The 20,252-nt window shown below is 37.7% G+C and overlaps 1 protein-coding gene across 3 annotated transcripts in view; it reads left to right on the top strand.

The window, feature by feature from the left end:
- Positions 1-20,252, top strand: part of ZNF277 (zinc finger protein 277) — a 108,760-nt gene that overhangs the window by 78,887 nt on the left and 9,621 nt on the right. For all 3 annotated transcript variants that reach the window (XM_046021214.1, XM_046021216.1, XM_046021215.1), the window contains 7 exons: positions 1,508-1,599; positions 4,342-4,452; positions 6,545-6,677; positions 14,219-14,286; positions 15,890-15,986; positions 18,167-18,209; positions 19,396-19,570. In XM_046021214.1, coding sequence (XP_045877170.1) covers positions 1,508-1,599; positions 4,342-4,452; positions 6,545-6,677; positions 14,219-14,286; positions 15,890-15,986; positions 18,167-18,209; positions 19,396-19,570 — 719 coding nt within the window. The remainder of the gene's footprint in view (positions 1-1,507; positions 1,600-4,341; positions 4,453-6,544; positions 6,678-14,218; positions 14,287-15,889; positions 15,987-18,166; positions 18,210-19,395; positions 19,571-20,252) is intronic.

Genomic DNA, 20,252 nt, shown 5'->3' with positions numbered 1-20,252 from the left:
TTTTTACTCCAAAGAGTTTTCATATCCCTTCAGAAGACAAGGCAGGCAAACATTTAACAAAGAGATGATGGTAATAAACAGTGGAAATTGACATTGGCTGGTTAACAATAATATCCAACATTTAATGACCCATGCACAATTTGAACCCTGTACATAAATTATCTGATTTAATCCTATAAACAATTCTCTGAGATAATATTTCCATTTTCATCTTAAAAATGAGAAAACTGATGATTGAAAAAGTTAAATACTGAGTACCACAGAGTGCCAGAGTTCAAATTCAAGTCTACTCAGTGTTTCAGAGCCAGAGCTTGTAACTCTCATACAGCAATCTGGAAATGGAAATCATGATAGAAATGGGAATCTTAAGTTACAGGTTAAGATGCATAACAGGAAAAAAATCAAAGAATAAAATGACCTCAAGGAGAGATGGTGTGTAGAACCACCCTGATTGGAGCAAATGTTACAAAAGCATATTTAAAATTATTGAGTTGGGGGCGGCTGGGTGGCTCATTCGGTTAAGCTTCTGCCTTGGACTCAGGTTGTGATCCCGGGGTCCTGGGATCAAGTTCCTCATTGGGCTCCCTGCTCCATGGGAAGCCTCCTTCTCCCTCTGCTTCTGTCTGTCTCTCATGAATAAATAAATAAAACTTTTTTAAAAAATTATTTGAGTTGAAGAATAACAAGATAATAGCGTAGGAAAACCATGTTTAAGAGTTTGCCTCAGAACAAAAGGAAGGATGGATATGATGAAAAAAGGATTGAGATCCTGGAGAGCTTCTGGGAGACTTATTTATTGTAATCCCATGACTGATCAAAAACTGAACTCAGGGCGATGGCATTGGGAATGGTGGAGAAAAGCAATATAAAAGATAGTTCAAGTGAAAAATTTGTCAGAACTTGATTGCATACTAAACTGAGAGGTACCAAAAGGAGCAAATCAAAAACCCTACCATATTTTTGTTTGGGAAAGAGGGTGAGGATGGGAGTTAACTAATAAGAACAGGAGTAAAGCCAGGGTAGGGAAGGATGATGAGACCCAGGTGACTCTGAGTTTCCTGCAAAGCTATCCAAATGGAGTGTTCTATCAGCATTTAACAGTATAGACTTGGAGTTTTGATACAAGGACAGAAATGGAGAAATTTGAAATATTGTCAATATTCATATATTCCCTTTGTGCTTCTTCCCCAGATTCCTCCCATTCAGACTATAACATTTTTCATTAGCTAACTGTACATTTATTAAAGATAATATCAGGGATGGCTGGATGGCTCAGCTGGTTAAAATCTGCCTTCAGCTCAGATCATGATCCCAGGGTCTTGGGTTCGAGCCCCACTTTGGGCTCTGCTCGGCGGAGAGCTGCTTCTCCCTCTCCCTCTGCCCGCCTTTCCCCCTGCTTGTGCTGTCTCTCTCCCTCTTACTTTCTGTCAAATAAATAAATAAAATCTTAAAATAATAATAATAATAATAATAATAATAATATGAAATATCTGTTTCTACTTTACAGAAAGAAATTCTGGAACAACAGCAGCAAGAAAGAAATGATAACCATTTTCATGGTATTTGTATGTTTTGCAATGAAGAATTTTTCGGGAACAGGTTTGCCCTTATCCATGTCTTTAAGTATTATTGTTTTTCATCTGAAAACACATCAAAACATTCGTAATGGTTATATAAATTAAGTTCTGTGGATTAGCTCAGGACTTTTTTATATATCAGCAGTAATTTTTTTTAATATGCTTAACATTAAAGATGGACTATAGTTGCTCTAAGCAGAATAAGGGAATAATTTTTTCATTTTTTTTCTTTTATTTTTTTCCAAGTATTTATTGAATTTCCAGTTAGTTAACTTACAGTGTATCATTAGTTTCAGGTGTAGAATTTAGTGATCACTTACATACAATACTCCAATACCCAGTGCTCATCACTACAAGTACCCTCCTTAATCCCTGTCACCTCTCCAGTAACATCAGTGTGTTCTGTGTAGTTCGGAATCTGTTTCTTGGTTGGCCTCTTTTTTTCTTAAATGCCAAAAATAAATTTGTGTTTAATGTTGTAGGACTTTTTCAGTTGGCTGACAGGCAAGACCATGTACAACAAACTACGATAGACACACCCTTCTATAGCGTTAACGCTAAACCTTTAGCAGTTTTTGATGTTTCACTTTTGAGTATCAAAACTAATAAAGATCTAAAAAAAAAACAAACTGGGGTATTGATAATTCTTTACTACTCCCAACTGGGTTCAAAACCAACTGGCGTATTATAATTCAATTCTAAAGCTAATTGCCCATGGTTAGCATAAGGCTCTGTAGGTTAAGCAGCATCATGCCCAGCAGACTGCCTCCATTTTAGTTACCAGCCACAAGTTCAGTTGACCAACTGGCCAAAAATTCAAGGATTCTCACCAGTAATTTGCATAGTTAGTAATTTACAGAATGACTTACAAAACTCTGGAAAGTGAGTATACTCAGGACTGCAGTTTTGTTATAAAGGAGCAACCAAGTGAAGAGATACGTAGGGCAAGTTTTGGGAGGTTCCTGAACTCAGAGCTTCTGTGCGAAAGAATCAGGACATATCACTCACCCAGTACATCAGAGTATTCACCAACCAGGAATCTTCACTGAGCTTTGGTGTCCAGAATTTTTAATAAGCCCTCATCATATGAGCATTGTTTCAGTCATTGAACTTAATCTCCAGATCACTCCCCTCTCTGGAAGTCAGATGGCTCAAAAGCACTGCCTTATAATCACATGGTTAGTCTTTTCCTTGACCAACTCACATTATGAAGCTACCTAAGGGTCTTGGGTTGAGTGGCCTTGTCAGCAGAACAACGATAATCCTATCAAGGAGAAATTCCAAGGGTTTTAGAAGCTCGGTGCCAGGAACCGAAGACAGATGGATTTCTCATTATACAGCATTTGATATTTAGAAATAAATGTACATGACTTAAATACAAGTCCTGAAGTTGTAACCTCTAGGAACTGGGAATAGTTTTAGTGGCAACATAAGAGTGGACAATCAGAAAAATACCATTTTCTGCCCACTTCAAAGAAGGCAGTCTACAGTATTAACAAAAAAGCCTAGCATAGTAACTGACATTATTACTTAAAAAACATTGAGGAGAGGGTACTAATTTGAATTTAGAAAATGGTTTGGTTGCAGCGCTTTTGTTTAAAACACCACTAATGAAGATTTGATTCTTCTCTAGGGCAGTTGGCATAGAGAGAATTTGCACCAAAAGGCACTATGAAGTACTTTATGAAATACTAGTTTTATTCATAGTTATCGATAATAGCTAAGTGGTTAGCCAAAAGAGTGTGTTAACTATGAGATTAATAAATGGGACTCCTACATAGTTAAAAAAAAATCAGCAAACATTTTTGGGGTTGGTTGCTTTATTTTCTAAAGGAAAAAAATGATAACCCTAAAAAAATAGTGATTTGAGGGCTACCATAAGTGTCTAAATAAGCTAGATAAACTGTATTATGTGTCACTGTGCCTAGTCTATTAATGGTTTGTGTACTGATGAGTTCCCCAAAACTGTCACCTTCATTTTATGAACTAACATTATGATAACGAGGGTGCCTTGCTGGCTCAGTCTGAGGAGCATGGACCTCTGGATCTTGGGGTCCTGAGTTCAAGCCCCATGTTAGGTGTAGCGATTACTTAAATAAATAAATAAATAAACTTTAAAAAATAAAAATAAAATAAATAAAAATAAAGTTATTTATTTTAAATAAAAATAAAAATGAAGTTATGCTAAAGACTCAGTAGGATAATATATTTTACACATAGGCATTTTTGCTATGTAAAACTTAGAAAAATCAAAAATTTCCTTTTCAGCATAAACTAATCAACAGACTGGTCATGGTGTATTCAGGTTATGGTAACTCTTACATATTCTTAGATGTGTTTACTGTGGGTTCCAGGTCTGTGTCTGATAGTGGGCTGACTAAATGTCTGTGATCCCAGGATGTACATAGCAGGACGTATTTCCCTTTGGCAGTTGTCTCTTCCTCCTTCCCATAATGAATTGGAAACGTAGACAGACCACAGTTTATTTAATAGTTTAAAGGACAGAAACCCAATTCATCTATAGAGTATATTCCTGTCCACTGGCAGATAATGGAACTTTAACTCACTTTAAAGAACTGTTGTGATTATATGTGTACTTAAGTACTTTATAACATAAGACTCTTTCATAGCCCAAATTTATATTTTAGTGTTTAACCTTTGCATGTACTTCTGATTAGCATTGTCATTATAAAATTGCTATTCCTAACCTGATTTGTTTCTAGATGACTTGTAAATAATATAAATTGCTCAAATTTCTTCCTAGATCTGTTCTTTTGAACCACATGGCCAGAGAACATGCTTTCAACATTGGATTGCCAGACAACATTGTAAACTGCAATGAATTTCTATGCACATTACAGAAAAAGCTGGACAAGTAAGTATTTTTTTTCATGAAACACAACCTGAAACTATTTTAATTTTGGACTCTTGGCAATTATTTTTATTGTCTATTGTGATTTTTTTATGATTAATTAATAGAAGTGATTAATAAAATGGAATTTTTTCATTTCTCCTATTGGAGGCATTCACATTTTGCATGACAGCCTTCTTTTTCTCTAATCATATTGTCTTTTACTGTGTTTTTTTAAAAAGTATCATAAATACCAAACAATGTACATACCATGTAACATATGCTATATAGGGTATGAAGCATATACTCTCCATCTAGTAAGACAGAGAACAGAGATTCTTGGGTGGCTTAGTCAGTTAAGCATCCCAACTCTTGATTTTGGCTCAGGTCATGGTCTCAGGGTCAAGTCTACTTAAGATTCTCTCTCCCTCCGCCCCTCCCACTCCCACATGCATGCACATGGGTGTGCGCACATGTCCTCTCCCTCTTCTCTCTCTCAATAAATCCTTTTTTAAAAAAAGAAATAGAACATTATTAATCGCCTTGAATTTTCATAAGTGCCCTTCCTCATTAGTATCTCCACATTTCTTAATTTTGTGTTGGTAATTCATTTGTTTTTCAGTATAATTTTTCATATATGTAGTAAATATATTGTCAAAATGTTCTGTTACTCAGCTTTATGTGAGACGTACTCTGTGCATTCTTTTTACCTTTTAGTACTTACCAACTCACATTTATATATCATAACACTCCACTTTTCCTAAGTTCATATTCTGGTGACTGTGGCTATCTAGTGGGTATCTAGAGCTTAGCTTGTAAAATAAGGAAGGAAATTCTCTAGGTCACTAAAATGGTTTTCAGAAATTGATCAACATTTCTCTCTAGGAGAGGACCCAATATTTTTTCTCTCAAAACCTAGTTTTGGGTTTTTTTTTCCTTCGTTTTTAAAATTTTTATTTATTGAATTTTAGAGAGAGAGCTTAAGCAGGGGAGGAACAGAAGGCGAGAGAGAGAAAATCAAACAGACTCCCAGACTCCCCACTAAATGTGGAGCCCAACACAGGGCTTGATCCCATGACCAATATCATGACCCAAGCGAAAATCAATTGTCAGACACCCAACCAACTGATCCACCTAGGTACCCCTGTATTTTTTTTTTCAAATGAGATCTCAGCACACAACATTCAGAGCAATGACATTGAGAAAGAAATATTAAAAGTTCAGAGTTCAGATTCTGATGTCAACACTACATTAAAACAAGTCCTTTCATTCTTACTAAATGATCCTTCATTTATATAATAATAACGGATGTGCTTTCTAGCAAGATTAGCATGATCTTTTTTTTAATGCCATAAATTATTTGCTGTAAAATAATAGTTATTTCTCTGGCACAAGAAATGGTTCAAAGGGTGTTTAGTAGTGATGGCAAAAAAATTCAAAATTGAAACAACTGATTTCACTCACTTGAGAGTTTTCATGTAAATGGGAGCTTAGACATTATCTGTGTGACTCCAAAAAATAGAACTCTAATGACTGATAGGGGGAGGTTACAGGCAGTATCCACTGTCAGATTTAGGTTGAGAAAGACGGTTAGTTAGAAAATGAATGTCAGTAGAGAAGGCAAGTAACTTGACTAAGTGTCACAGCTAGTGTGTACTGGAACTAGGCATTAATCCCTGCAAATCAGCTCAGAGAATATGCCAAAATCGTGGACTAATTTGTTGTACTCAGTGGAGGCAACCAATGCTAGTTATCATTGTAATTATTTGAAGAACATAACTACACTTTCATTTTTAGAAGAGAAAATTTTATTAGAAGACACCAAAGTAACTTTTGGGTATTAGCTATCTTTGTCACAGTTTGACTGCATAGCCAAGTTGGCCAGTGTAGCCAACCACAAAATAAACCAAGCCTGCATCCCACAAAGCTGAATGAATGAAGTAAAAGAGGTTCTGACAGGGATGTCGTATCCCACTTGAAGATTCTGTGACCTAAAATGAATAATCATAAGACTTAAAAATAACGGACTTTTGCAGCGGCCCTCCAGGAGACTTGTGTAATGTCAGTGTTTGTGGGGTTTTTTTTGTTTGTTTTGTTTTGTTTTGTTTTGTTTTAGTTTGCAGTGCTTGTACTGTGAGAAGACCTTCAGGGACAAAAATACACTTAAAGATCATATGAGGAAAAAACAGCATCGGAGGATTAATCCTAAGAACAGAGAATATGACCGATTTTATGTCATCAATTATTTGGTAAGGCTTTCTCTTCATAATTTAAAATTTGATTGCATTTCCACAAACAAAAATCTTTCTAAGGGCTGTCTAATATTTAAACAAGCAATTAGTATAAAGGTCAAAATGTAATCAAGGGACACTTCCAAGCAGTGATTAGCTTCATAGTGTTTAGTTTACAAAGCATAATTTGATTCGGTTTGTCTTTGATTTGCCAGATGTTTATACAGTAGAAATGTCATGTCTCTAGAATTCACAGTGATCTGGGGGGAAAAAAAAAGGTAATAATAAACAAAGTATTTGAGTATCTACATACTCTCACTTATTTATGAGAGTATGTAGATACTCTCACTTATTACAATATTTATTACCTTGAGACCAGAGACTTCTGTATTCTACTCAGGAAACATCTTTTGGCCTCTGGATGTGGTAGGTGTCTTACGCTAGATAACTCTAAAAACAGCCTCTTCGTAAGGGTGCCTGGGTGGCTCAGTTTGTTGGGTGTTCAGCTCTGGATTTCCGCTCAGGTCATGGTCTCAGGGTTGTGAAATCAAGCCCCAAGTCAGGCTCACACACTGGGCATGGAGCCTCACTAAGATTTTCTCTTAGTGAGAGAAAAAAGAAAAAAAATCTCTTCACTCTTTCCTCTCTCCCCATTAAAAAAAATCTTCCTTTTCCTACGAAAAAAAAACAAACTTACCATCCTCCTTGGTCAGCTTATCTTTGATGGAAGTTTTAGAGAAACCAAGTCATTTCACTAGGCAAGAGGACTCTGATTTGTTGGGCTGATAGAATGTGATAATGGTGTTACCATGTGAAGGATTTTAAATACATTGAAAGTTTTCCTTCCTAGAAACCTCAATACCATTTTGTGAGCTTTTTTGGTTAAGAGAAGGTATTCGGTAGGAGGCATGTGTCACGAGGGGGTGCATTTAGAAATGGAAGAGAGGATTTTGACTGACACAGTGACTGGCAGTGTTACTGGCCCTGCCCGGTTCTGCTGAATTTGGGGGTGTTCATAACAAATGAAATAATCCACTGGTATAAAGAAAGGGGTTATATAACTCTCCACTTGAATTAGGAGAAGAAAGAGAGTTGTTTCTGACACTTTCCTTAAGCAATGGCAATTATTTTTTTCCTCTCATTAGGAATGAGTTAGAAATCAAGCTCATGGCCACAGAAGGCATAATTGCTTATAATCAACCATTTTATCAATTGGACAGAAACAAGCATCTCCTGAAATATGTTGGAAAGGTCTGCTGTGGGGTGGAATTTTTGTCTGTTCTAACTAATCCTTGTACTGTTAAAATAAAATTCCCCTTGAGAAGCAAGTTTGACATGTGTTTGAAGATTGGCTCTGAGAAGTTGCCATGATCTGCTGCAAATGTTTTACAACTAGCTAAAGGCAAAGGCAGCCTTTGAGTCCTTCAATCTTCTCTTGAAATCACTCAATCATTAATTCCTAGAACAAACTGCTTCAGGGCCCAGCCCAATCCAACAGGGAGTGGACCTCAGTGTTAGCTCTAAGAAGTATCAGCTACTACAGAAAGCCATGGAAGCAATTTAGTAGTACTTCCTTCTGGGCATCTTTTAAAATAATATGTGAGAGTTTAGGACTAGCAGAACATTATATATATATATAGCTGGAGGTGTTTACCTTTTAGAGGAGACTTCAAATACACTGTTCATTCAAATTCTGCTGGCACTTTCAGAAAAGTACGATGCTTTATTCTCTGGGCATCGAGTAGTATGTCTTTCAAAACTGAAATTATTTGCAAGGACCAGCTGTCTCTAGATGAACAGGCTAGATAATACTGCCCACTGAGTGTCCAGATATGATGTGGCATGAATCATAGCTTAAGAGGAGTGTTTCAAGAGAATATAAAGACTTTAATAGTATATAAAATGAAAATTAAATCATTTTAGAAGACTATTAATAGAAGTAATTTTTTCTTTTAACTAGTAGCATTTGACTACTTACTGTATGCCTGGCACTATCTTGAATATGTATATTAAGTCATTTACTCTTAACCATATTCATGTGTCACAGATTTTATCATTATCCCCATTTTTATAGGTTTGGAGACTAAGCACGTATCTTTTCCCGGAGTCACATAGTTAGAACAGGATTCTTAACCTCTCTGTATCAGTTTCCTTCAGTTTTTCCTCAGTTGAAATGAGGTACCTGTCTCTTACTTTTTTGGTTCGGTTTTGGTCAAGTAATGGTAATGAATTCGTAATGATCTCTTCACCACCTTCCTGCCTGTTCTCTTTTGTACTAAACTAGAAAGTGAGTCTGGGTCAAAGTAAAGCTGACTTTAATAAGCTCATCAAGGGCTCTGACCCTCAACCTTAGCCTTCTTTGCCCTGTATGCTTTCCCACTGAAGTAAATAGCCGACAAGAAGAAGAATGATATAAAAAACAACGCCTAAAATGTGTTATGATTAGCCTTAGCATTTTGGAAATTAAATAAACTTACCTTAGAAAAAGATTGAAGAGGGGCGCTTAGGTGGGTCAGCTGTTGGGCTCTGCCTTTGGCTCAGGTCATGATCCTGAGGGCCTGAGATTGAGCCCTGCATCAGGCTCCCTGCTCAGCGGGAAGCCCACTTCTCCCTCTCCCTCTCCCCCTGCCTGTGTTCTCTCTCTCTCTGTCAAGTAAATAAATAAAATCCTTTTTAAAAAAGAAAAGGATTGAAGAAGCTAATAACGTCTCTAAAGATGTAGAAATGTCCTAACATAGAGAAGGACTTACCAGAACTATCAACCTTAATACTATCCTGAGTATTGTTGTTGATAAAAGGTACAATATATAGAATGAGTATATAAAATACTGTTCCAAATACTAAGCACTGTGTAATTAGAGAAAAATGAGGGTCAGAGATTGCTCAGCATCATTTGTTTCCTTTTAGACCCCATTAATGAAAATACTTAATATTTCACAAAAATAATATGAAGAATAAGTTCTTCTAAAAGTTTACTTAAGCAGTGAATAGTGACATTGCTTTAGTTTTTGTTGTTGTTGTTGTTGTTGTTTTTTTTGTTTTTTTTTCATTGCTTTAGTTTTAAAAAGGAGGGGGGAAAATGCTGCCCAGATACTCACTGTGTATTCCTCTGAGGGACAAGGCTTACATGATTGATGAATGTGGAGCCAAAGAGTGAAAAACTGTTGTATTAGCCCTCAGGGTCTACACATCCATTTCTCACACCTCTTCCCTCCAAGAAGCACTTACATTGGCTTCATACATTCTACACACATTCGAGTGCCTTCCAGTACGAGACATTGGTGGAACAGGAAAAAAAAAATATTACAGACAAGGTGATTGATTAAAGTTATGGTGGTTGATTTAAGTTACTACTGAGGCCATATGCGAGACAGACACTTAAGCACATAATTTCAGCACCTCGGGATGGGGTTTACAAAGTTAATGTTTGAACCTCTCCTGTAGCAGGTAAGTGCCAACAGAGTTCTCCTCCTCCACTCAGAGCAGAATCTCCAGGCAGCAGTGATGGCAGCATCCAGGATATCCTGGACTCTAATAGTCATCTAAGGTGGGAGACCTTAGGCACAGAGGTGGTTTTTGGCTCTCCTCTGAGCTCAGCAAATTGACAGATTCCCTTTTTTTCCTTAGGTGAGATAATTTCCATACTTAATAATTTATATCAGTTTTTTAATAATAATAGACTTGCAAATTCATAAAAAGTCACTATGCATAGTCTAGATTGCTCACTATGGGTTCTCTCTGTTTTCTCACAAACAAAAGTGTTCAGTGAATAGTGGAGATGGTCAAGAGGACAATTTCCCAGGCAGTTTCACATTCAGATGCCCCTGCCATCATCACTGAACCGTCAGCTACCTAGTCCTAAGGCATTCATGTTTCAAGCCCTAAGTTTTCCTAAAGGAAATTATTTTTGCAGTGGTTTTATCATTTTTTATTTGTATTTTTTATTATTGAAGATATACAAAGCCAGCTGTAATAGAAGTTGGCTCTTAACCTGTTTTTATAGTTCTCGTATAGTTCTTTCTAATGAAATTATTTACATTTAGAACACTTTTTTTTTTTTTTTAAGATTTTATTTATCTGAGAGAGAGGAGAGCACAAGTGTGGGAGGTGTGGTGCAGAGAACAGCAGAGGAAGAGGAAGAAGCAGGCTTGACACAGGGCTCCATCCCAGGAGCCTGGTGTCATGACCTGAGCTGAAGGCAGACACTTAACCAACCAAGCGCCATCCAAGTGCCCCCCCCCCCACCATGTAAAACACTTCTCGACTAACTAGAATTTAAATAAAAAACTTGAAAAAATAAAAAATAAAACATTTCTTTTTCTCTTATAATGGGTTTTTCATGTAGGTACATATAAGTATCTGTGTTAGAACGGTAGGGATGCCAGGTGAAGGAGATTTTTTTTGTTTTGTTTTTCTTGCCCACCCTCTCATTGATCATAAACCATCTGATGTAAGGGTTTGAGGGGGTGTGCTGAACATCTTTACTGATATGCCTTCCAAACTTTGTTTTTCTTGAAATCTTTGCTTTCCGAACATGATTCATTAGCAAGCATAGCATCTTAATTAGAGAGTCTGTGCCTTTTTTTTTCTTTTTTGGGTCTTATTCCTATAATAAATCATATATATTTGACTACACGAGGTGGAGCATTCTAGGAAAGTCTGGGCCAGTGTCACATGCAAACCACTTGTTTCTTAATAAACTAATGAACACCAAGTTCCATTTTCCTCTCAAGTGGTCAATGGTTAGTGCTGTTGCCTAGGAAAATCCCTCCATGTTATACTGAATACTCAGAAAGTTGCAAAATAATTCTTTGGGTTTGGAAGTTTGACACTAAAAGTTTTTTTTTTTTTTAAGATTTTATTTATTTATTTGACAGAGAGAGAGAGAGATCACAAGTAGGCAGAGAGGCAGGCAGAGAGAGAGGAGGAAGCAGGCTCCCTGCGGAGCAGAGAGCCCGATGCAGGGCTCGATCCCAGGACCCTGAGATCATGACCTGAGCTGAAGGCAGCGGCTTAATCCACTGAGCCATCCAGGCACCCCCACTAAAAGTTATTTTATGTCTCTTTGGCCAAAACATTTATTGGTAAGCAACATTTGTCCCTCTCATTGAAAATGGTAATACCACAGATGGCCCTTCTTTGAATAATATCCTGCAGCAATGACCTTTAAGTACAAGTCCAGAGAGACCAAGTAATCCATGAAAGATTTAATTTCATCACCAAAAATTCCAACTAATAGAGATCCTGTTGGCAGTGTTGAAGCCATTCCTGATGTCCATAATGAGGTTCAGACACTTCATGACACTCTGGGAAGTACATTATAGAGTCCAAATTACTATCTCTAATGACATTATGGTAAATCTCTGCGTGTCTGAATTTATGCATCATTTAGCTGATAGATAATGACAGCCTCAAAACCTCTCATTAAGTTGACGAATGATAGATTTTCTTTTCCCCCTAAATCATAATGGATCTTATAGTTCTTTGTTTTTCATTAAATGAATACCTTTTTTGAGAAAAGAAAACAAGTTCAAAACTGAGAGTGAATTTTAGTTATTTTTTTCCAAAAGAGGAATATCAAACAAGAACGTCTGTATTTATAACAGCTCAGGTTGGGCTTGACTGTAACCATAGTTTAGCTGCTTGGAATGGTACCCATTATTGTTCTACATCCTTCTTTAGTGCACTGTCTGCTTTCTCATGGCACAGTGGGGAAATTGGATGGAGAAAGAAGAAAAATGAGGAGAAATAAATGATTCAAGAATAGAAAAGATAAATGGTTAGGCCAAAAGAAATCATTCCTGCTCATAAAGTTTTGCTGAAACTATGACTAAGTTTGCCAAACCCAGCCCTACAAGGGTGCAACCTCTCCAGATAAAAGATAAAAGGCATTGAAGTAGATGTTTGAGTACTTACAATTGCCTGCTGCCGTGTACTTTATATAGAGGGATAACTAGTTTTATTGCACTTCGCTTATTGTGCTTCATGGATTTTTACAAATTGAAGGATTATGGCAGTCCTGAAGGATTGAGCAACTCTATCCGTGCCATTTTTTCAACAGCATTCACTCACATCATGTCTCTGAGCTGCATTTTGGTAATTCTCACAATACTTAGTTAAGGTATACGCAGTGTTTTTCTAGATGTAATGCACACATTATGCACACATGATACACTGCAGTATAATGTAAACATAACTTTTATATGCACTGGGAAACCAAAACATTCATTCGACTTGCCTTACAGGGGTAGTCTGGAACCAAACCTGCAATACCTCTGAGGTTTGCATGTATGTGAACTAATTTATTTAGTCACCTTATAAAAACCTTTTGAGGTAGGATCTAAATTGGCATTGAATTTTTAGACTTTTTCAGTTACAATTCAGTTTTTAAAGTATTTTCTAGTACTTACCATATATGCCTGGCTCTGGAAATAGAACAATGAACAAAGTCCATGTCCTCATGGACATTCTGGTGGAGAAAACGAATACCAAATGAGAAAACATACAGATACACAGAACTGATTTCAGGAAGTGATTGATGTTTTAAAAAAATAATAAAACATCAGGGCAACTGGGTGACTCAGTGGGTTAAAGCCTCTGCCTTCAGTTCAGGTCACGATTCCAAGGTCCTGGGATCAAGCCCCGCATCAGGCTTCTGCTCAGCGGGAGCCTGCTCTCCCCCCGCACCCCCCCCCACCTGCCTACTTGTGATCTCTGTCAAATAAATAAATACAATCTTTTAAAAAAATAAAATAAAACATAGGGGAATAAAAAGTAACTGGGAAAAGGGGTGTTGTTTTAGACAGAGGAGTCAGAAGAGGCGGCAACATTTAAGCAGATGCCCCCACGACTGAGCCACACGGTTACGCGGGAAAGCAATGTTCAGGCAGATAACACAACAAGTCCAAAAGTAGCCAGTGGAGGTGAGCTTGTTGCTTTCAAGGGATAGCGAAGACACTGATCTGTCTGAAGCAAATCGAGCCAGAGAAAAGGTCATGGGGCATAGTGACGAAGAAGGAGCCAGGGCAGAACACGCAGATCTTTCACACCATGATAAGTTCTCTGAATTTTGTTCTAAAAGTGTGGTAAAAAGCCATAGGAGGGTTTATACAAACAAGGAAGTGTCCTGTAGAAAGATCACTGTGGCTGCTATTTGAAAAATAGACTTTAGTGGACCTCGGGGAGAAACAGTTCAGCTACGTGGGTGTTTCACAGGCCCCATCAAGAGATATTTTTGGTTTTTTAAAAGAAGTCCCCAAAAGATTCTAATGTGCATCCGGGGTGAGAAACTGGTTTACATGTAAGAGAAAGGAATTTGATTGAAAGAATATCATTGCTTCTCCAAAAAGAAAAACCTATTAAAAGCATTTTAGGATATATCCTTCCTTGTCACTGAAATAACTGTTTTAATAAATCCTACTTATATTGATTTAAAACCAGTGAGTATGTGGCTTTGAGTGGGTTTTATTATTTTAATTTTGTATCTATTTTCTCTCTCCTTTCTCCTCTTCCCCCTGCTCCCTCCATCTTCCCTAATCTCTCTGTTCTTCCCACAACAGGAACTTGGAAAGTCGTGGGAGGAAGTTCAACTGGAAGATGATCGGGAGTTGCTAGACCATCAGGAAGAGTAAGATTTGTTATGGCTGCTAATTAATTGCTGTGTTTTAAGAGAAGGAAAACAATTCTATAGTTTGGTTTAAGGTGATTATTCTGAAGAGAATAGAAACAAAGAAAACTTTCTCTCTTTGTCATCATCCGTCCATGTAATAGTGCAAAAACTTGAATTCCAAGTAACTTTGACATAAAAATCACTAAAGGAACTGTTATTCCAGCTAAATAGTGTCTTGCCATTAGAACTGTTAATTGAGGGGTGACTGGGTGACACAGTTGAGCATCTGACTCTTGGTCTTGGCTCAGGTCTTGATATCAAAGTCATGAAATCGAGTCCCACATCAAGCTCTTTGCTCAGTGTGGAGTCGGCTTGTCCCTCTCCCTCTGCTCCTCCTCCTCCGCTCTCTCTCAAATAAATAAATAAAATCTTTAAAAATAAATTAATTAATTTTTAAAAAAACAAACTTTAGGGGCTCTTGAGTGGCTCAGTTGGTGAAGTATCTGCCTTCAGCTCAGGTCATGATCCTAGGGTCCTAGAATCGAGCCCCGTGCCTCCCTGCTCAGTAGGAAGTGTACTTCTCCCTCTCCCTTCCCCAACTCCCCCATCCCTGCTTTTCCTGTCTATCACTCTCTCAAATAAATAAATAAGATCCTTAAAAATAAATATATAAATAAAAATAAAATTTCAAAAGTTTTTTAAAAAGCTGTTAATTGAACACACAATTAAAAAATAATGCAGAGAAAGATACATTTCATTGGTATTTTGCTCACTTGGTTGGTGCCCAGATCTTGAAGTTACACACCTTTGAAGTCTCCATACTGCTTGTCATTGGAGTAGAGAATGTAACGGAATTAACCTTGTTCCATGTGCATCCCATTGACCTAGTTAAAATATTCACAGCTTCTTTCCTTGGAATTACAAACTTGGGAAGTGTTCTTTTCAACCTTAAAGGATTCCCTGTTACTCATCCTCTTTTCCTTCAAAGATGTTTGGCCTTTTTTCTCTCCTGGGATTTCAGTTTTCCGGGCTTAGGAATGACAAGAAGTTGATAGTGTCTTCAGAGTAAACCAGGGGATGGGGAGTAGACAGGAATGGTAACATGGGTCCTGTGTGGTTTTTGACCTCTCTGTTTATGGCCAGATTTAATACTTGCACCATTTAAAATGATCAGTATTTCTCACATGAAGGATACATGGTTTGCCTTTTGTCATGCGGAGACACACTCCCAGCATCGCACCTCACAGCATGTGTACTTAGTGGTTGTGGCTAATGAGAGGGAGCATCGCATCTACTGATATGCCTCCTTTGCGAATTAAACCTAGTTGTGTCAGAAAGACATTAAACTGATTCTGTAGTAAAATAGCTGCTCAGAAGAGAAGCAAATAGAAGAAAATGGAGCAGCACCTGTTCACTATTTATATTAATTTCATGGTGCTGCTTTGAATTTCAAAAACTATATCAAAAAATTATAATATGATGTGACAATCTTTACAAAAATGTCAGAGTTGAAAGAGAGTGGCAGGGTTTCCCAGGGAGGAGGAAGTAATAACAAGTGACTGCTTAGTACACCCTCTTAATGAGGAGAATCTCTCTATTTGCTGTTTTCTTTTTAACACAGTGACTGGTCTGATTGGGAAGAACGCCCTGACTCTGCTGTCTGCCTATTTTGTGAAAAGCAAGCAGAAACCATTGAGAAATTATGTGTCCACATGGAGGTGAGATACTTTTATTCATTTGAATTTTGTTTTGTTCTGACAGGGACACTGATCATGATTGCAGTCTTATCAGCTTATGTTTAGTTTGTCATTATCCTATTCCTAAAAGTGCTGTGAGTGGGGCACCTGATGGCTCAGTTGGTTAAGCATCCAACTCGTGGTTTCAGCTCATGTCATGAACTCAGGGTTGTGAGATCGAGCCCCGAGTTCCACTCCACACTCAGCGTAGAGTCTACTTGAAAAATTCTCTCCCTCTGCCCCTCCTCCTGTGCTCACTCTTACCCTCTCCTTCCCCTCTCCCAAATAAATAAATAAATCTTTTATGAAAAAGAAAGTTCTATAGGCAAAACAGAAAAGACAGGCCCAATCCATCAAGAAGAACCAGAACTCAGGGCAATTTAGTACAATGCACAAGACCTGTGCAAACTGTTAGGGTGGGATTTCACAGAACACTGATGCCATCCTGCCTCTGAGATGTTTATGAGATAATTCTAGCTTAGAATGTGGGGCCTGTAACCATGAGTAACAGTACTCAAGATATGGACGGGTTCTGCATCTTTTTCCACTGCCTCCTGTGCTAGTGAACAAAGAAAGCAGGAAAGGGTTCACGAAGCCCTTGGGGGAAGTGGGCAGTGGGGCATGGGCAATGTAGAGGCAGACGGTATAGGATGTGAGTGTGCAGCTCCTGCAGTTGTAAGAATTTGGAGGGAAGAAATTTGAGGGTATTTCCAGTTCGTGTGTTCCTTTCTGGATGCCTATTTTTATGTTATAATGAAGCTTGAAGCTGGTAGTTTTAAACCTTTTTCCACCCCAGTATATCTGAGAGATGACACACTCCCAACAACTCTGATCCTCAGCTGGACAGTGCGGGTGAAGTGGGGGTGGGGGGGACATCTAATGAGTCATGACAGTACTGCAGCTTAAAGGTAGAGGAGTGATTATAATTAAAAAATATTACTGGATGGGGGACACCTGGGTGGCTCAGTGGGTTAAAGCCTCTGCCTTCGGCTCAGATCATGATCTCAGGGTCCTGGGATCGAGCCCCGCATTGGGCTCTCTGCTCAGCAGGGAGCCTGCTTCCTCCTCTCTCTCTGCCTGCCTCTCTGCCTACTTGTCATCTCTCTCTGTCAAATAAATAAATAAAATCTTTAAAAATATATATATATTACTGGATGATTCCGATTTGCTCTCCCTACCCTCCCCCAGCCATCTCTGCCAACAGTGACACAGATTATCCTGTTTCACCCACCTTCTCCCTGCTCTCATTCAGAAACACTCTTCTTAGTTCCATTAAAAAAAAATAGAATGTATGTGAAAGGCCATGAGTATTTACCCTTAAGAAAGCAGAGAGTCGTTTTCTCTGAAACAGGTTGCTAATAGTATATGTGTATAGTTTTCAGTGTTTAAATTTAGTTAATAATATCCTAATATCTTTGAATTGAAAGGAGTCTTAATACCCCTACCATGTATAGGAAATTTCCTTTGCAACATCCTTGACCTGTGTCCTCACCCTCTGCTCAGTCACTTTCAGTCATAAAGTACCATGGATTTCCTAATTATCCTGCTTCTGATGTTACATTGAATGCCTTCATAGGAAGTTAGATGGTCTTTATTCTCTGTAAGCTTTAAGTTCAAACATTTACCCATAAAGGATTGCACGAGTGAAACAGAATAAGGCTGCATTGTAAAAATCAAAAGAAATAAAATTTATGGAAAGATGTCAGTGAAGAGAAATTTGCAATTAACAGTGTGTTTAACAGCATAAAATGAAAAGCAGATTTGTAAAATTACCTATCTGCTTGTGTAGCAAAGGACCTATATCCATAATTGTAGTCCAGGCACATAATACAGTAAATAGGGCCACATTTTACCACAGACTGAGGACACTTTTGTCAGATTGCAGAATGCATACATAGTAAATTGTGAAAACTGTAGATACAAACTGTGAATAATTAAAATGTTTCAACTGATTGGCATGACTTGTTTGGACTGTGCTTTAAAAAGTAGTTGGATGTGGTTGGGGGAAGCAGTTATATTTCGAATACTTCAAAAGCAGAACATGATGAACTGAGACTGAGTTTCAACAGTGTTCAAACTCCTATGAATAAGCCGTCTGTTTATAACTTCAGCCTGAAAGATTAAATAATTTATATGCTCACAGATATTCATTCCTTTTTTAGGATGCTCACGAGTTTGATCTCCTCAAAATAAAGTCAGAACTTGGTGAGTTTGATTCAGAAGTTGTTTTCCATGATGTTGCGTTTTTATACACACTCCTGTAAATGATGCCTTGTTCAGTAGTCGTGATTGGAGAATGCACAGCCAAATGTGTCTCTCCACAGATGGTCTCAATGGGACTGCCTGAAGCAGTGATTCACAACCATTTTGAACTGTAATATTCAAATATGGTTTTTTATTTCATATGGTCTTTCTTCTTTCCTACATATATGAATCCTTCAAATAAAATACAAGCTAATGATTAGTATCTATTCTAAATAAAGTGGAAGCGGCTAAGAGAAAGCCCATAGATTTTTGAGGGCAGACTAGTGTTCATAGTACAGCTCCAGCACTTACTGGCTGGCTGTGTGACATAAGGCCTCAGGTCAACGGAATGTGAAGGGAGTGGACAATGTATATAAAACAGCTACTATACTGCTTGACAGTGTAGCTAGATTATTTGTCACAGATGGACCCAGTTGTATCATTCTCAGTTTAAGTATGATGGAAAGATTAGGGGCATGAAGATGTAAATTACTGACTTGTTAATGGATCAAAGGCAGTAGAAAGCTCACTTCCCACACCTCAGCTTACTGACTGACTACTTTCCTAGACTCTGGAAAGTGTTACTTTACTTTGCTCTTCTGACAGACATGTATGTATGTCAAATGCTGACTCTACCACCCACTAGCTGTGCAACCTTGGACAGTTTCCTAATAGATAATGTGGATATGATAATACTACCTATGTGGTAGAGTTCTGTAAGAATTAAATGTATTAATGCATGGAAACTGGTTAGAACAGTGGCTAGCACATAAGCCCTATATAAGTAATAGCTGTTATTGTTGATATCTATTATTCTTTATAATTGTAGTGCCTCTTCAGGTTGGTCAATAAAGAGAAGTGGCTCAGGCACTTGGGTGGTGCAGATGGTTAAGCAATTGACTTTGGCTCAGGTCATGATGACAGGATCCTGGGATCAAGCTCCACCTTAGGCTCCATACTCAGCGCAAAGTCTATTTGTCCATCTGCCTCTCCCCCTGCTCGTGCTCACTCTCTCTCTCTTCCTCTTTCAAAAATATAAATAAAACCTTTTAAAAAAAAAAAAGAATTGGCTCTTCTAAAAAATTATAACAGTTCAAAAATAGGCCTGACCAGTTGTCTGATGATTGTATAAACTATCATATTTCAGGATTAAATTTCTACCAGCAAGTAAAACTGGTCAATTTCATCCGGAGACAAATTCACCAATGTAGATGTTATGGCTGCCATGTGAAATTCAAATCCAAAGCAGAGTTAAGGACTCATATGGAAGAAGCTAAACATACATCACTGCTTCCTGAAAGAAAGACATGGGATCAACCAGAGTGAGTACTACTCAACCAAGCATATACTTCTTTGCTCCATATCCCTTATTTGTTCCATTATTCAGTTTCTCCAAACCTAAATGAAGAGAAAGATACATTTATATAAAAGAGCAAAAATCTTCAAAAAACCTTATTTTTAAAGGAATCCCCTTTTATAAGTATAACCAACTCTAGTATTTTGTGGTATGAAGAAAAAGATGTAAGTATAGAAGTAAAGATTTTTTTCATTATATTTTTGTTAACAGATTATTGTATGCATTTTTTATATCTAATACATATCAATTGCATCATTTTTAATGGTTGTCAGATATCCCATTCAATAGACATACCCTAATTTCCTAGATATTGAGGTTGTTTCTTGCATTTTGCTCTTTTAAATAGTAATACAGTGGGTGCCTGGGTGGCTCAGTGGGTTAAGCCGCTGCCTTCAGCTCAGGTCATGATCTCAGGGTCCTGGGATTGAGTCCCGCATCGGGCTCTCTGCTCAGCGGAGAGCCTGCTTCCCTTCCTCTCTCTCTGCCTGCCTCTCTTGTGATTTCTCTCTGTCAAATAAATAAAATAAAATCTTTAAATAGTAATACAGTGAATATCCATATGCCTGCATTGTTGCAAACTTGTCTAATTTTTCATTTAGATAAACCTAGAAATAAAATTATTCTGCCAAAGAGTACACAACTATTAG

Source organism: Meles meles, chromosome 10, assembly GCF_922984935.1.
Source record: "Meles meles chromosome 10, mMelMel3.1 paternal haplotype, whole genome shotgun sequence".
NCBI lineage: Eukaryota > Metazoa > Chordata > Mammalia > Carnivora > Mustelidae > Meles > Meles meles.
Note: the sequence above shows the minus strand (reverse complement) of the source record. Positions and strands in the feature narration are given on the sequence as shown.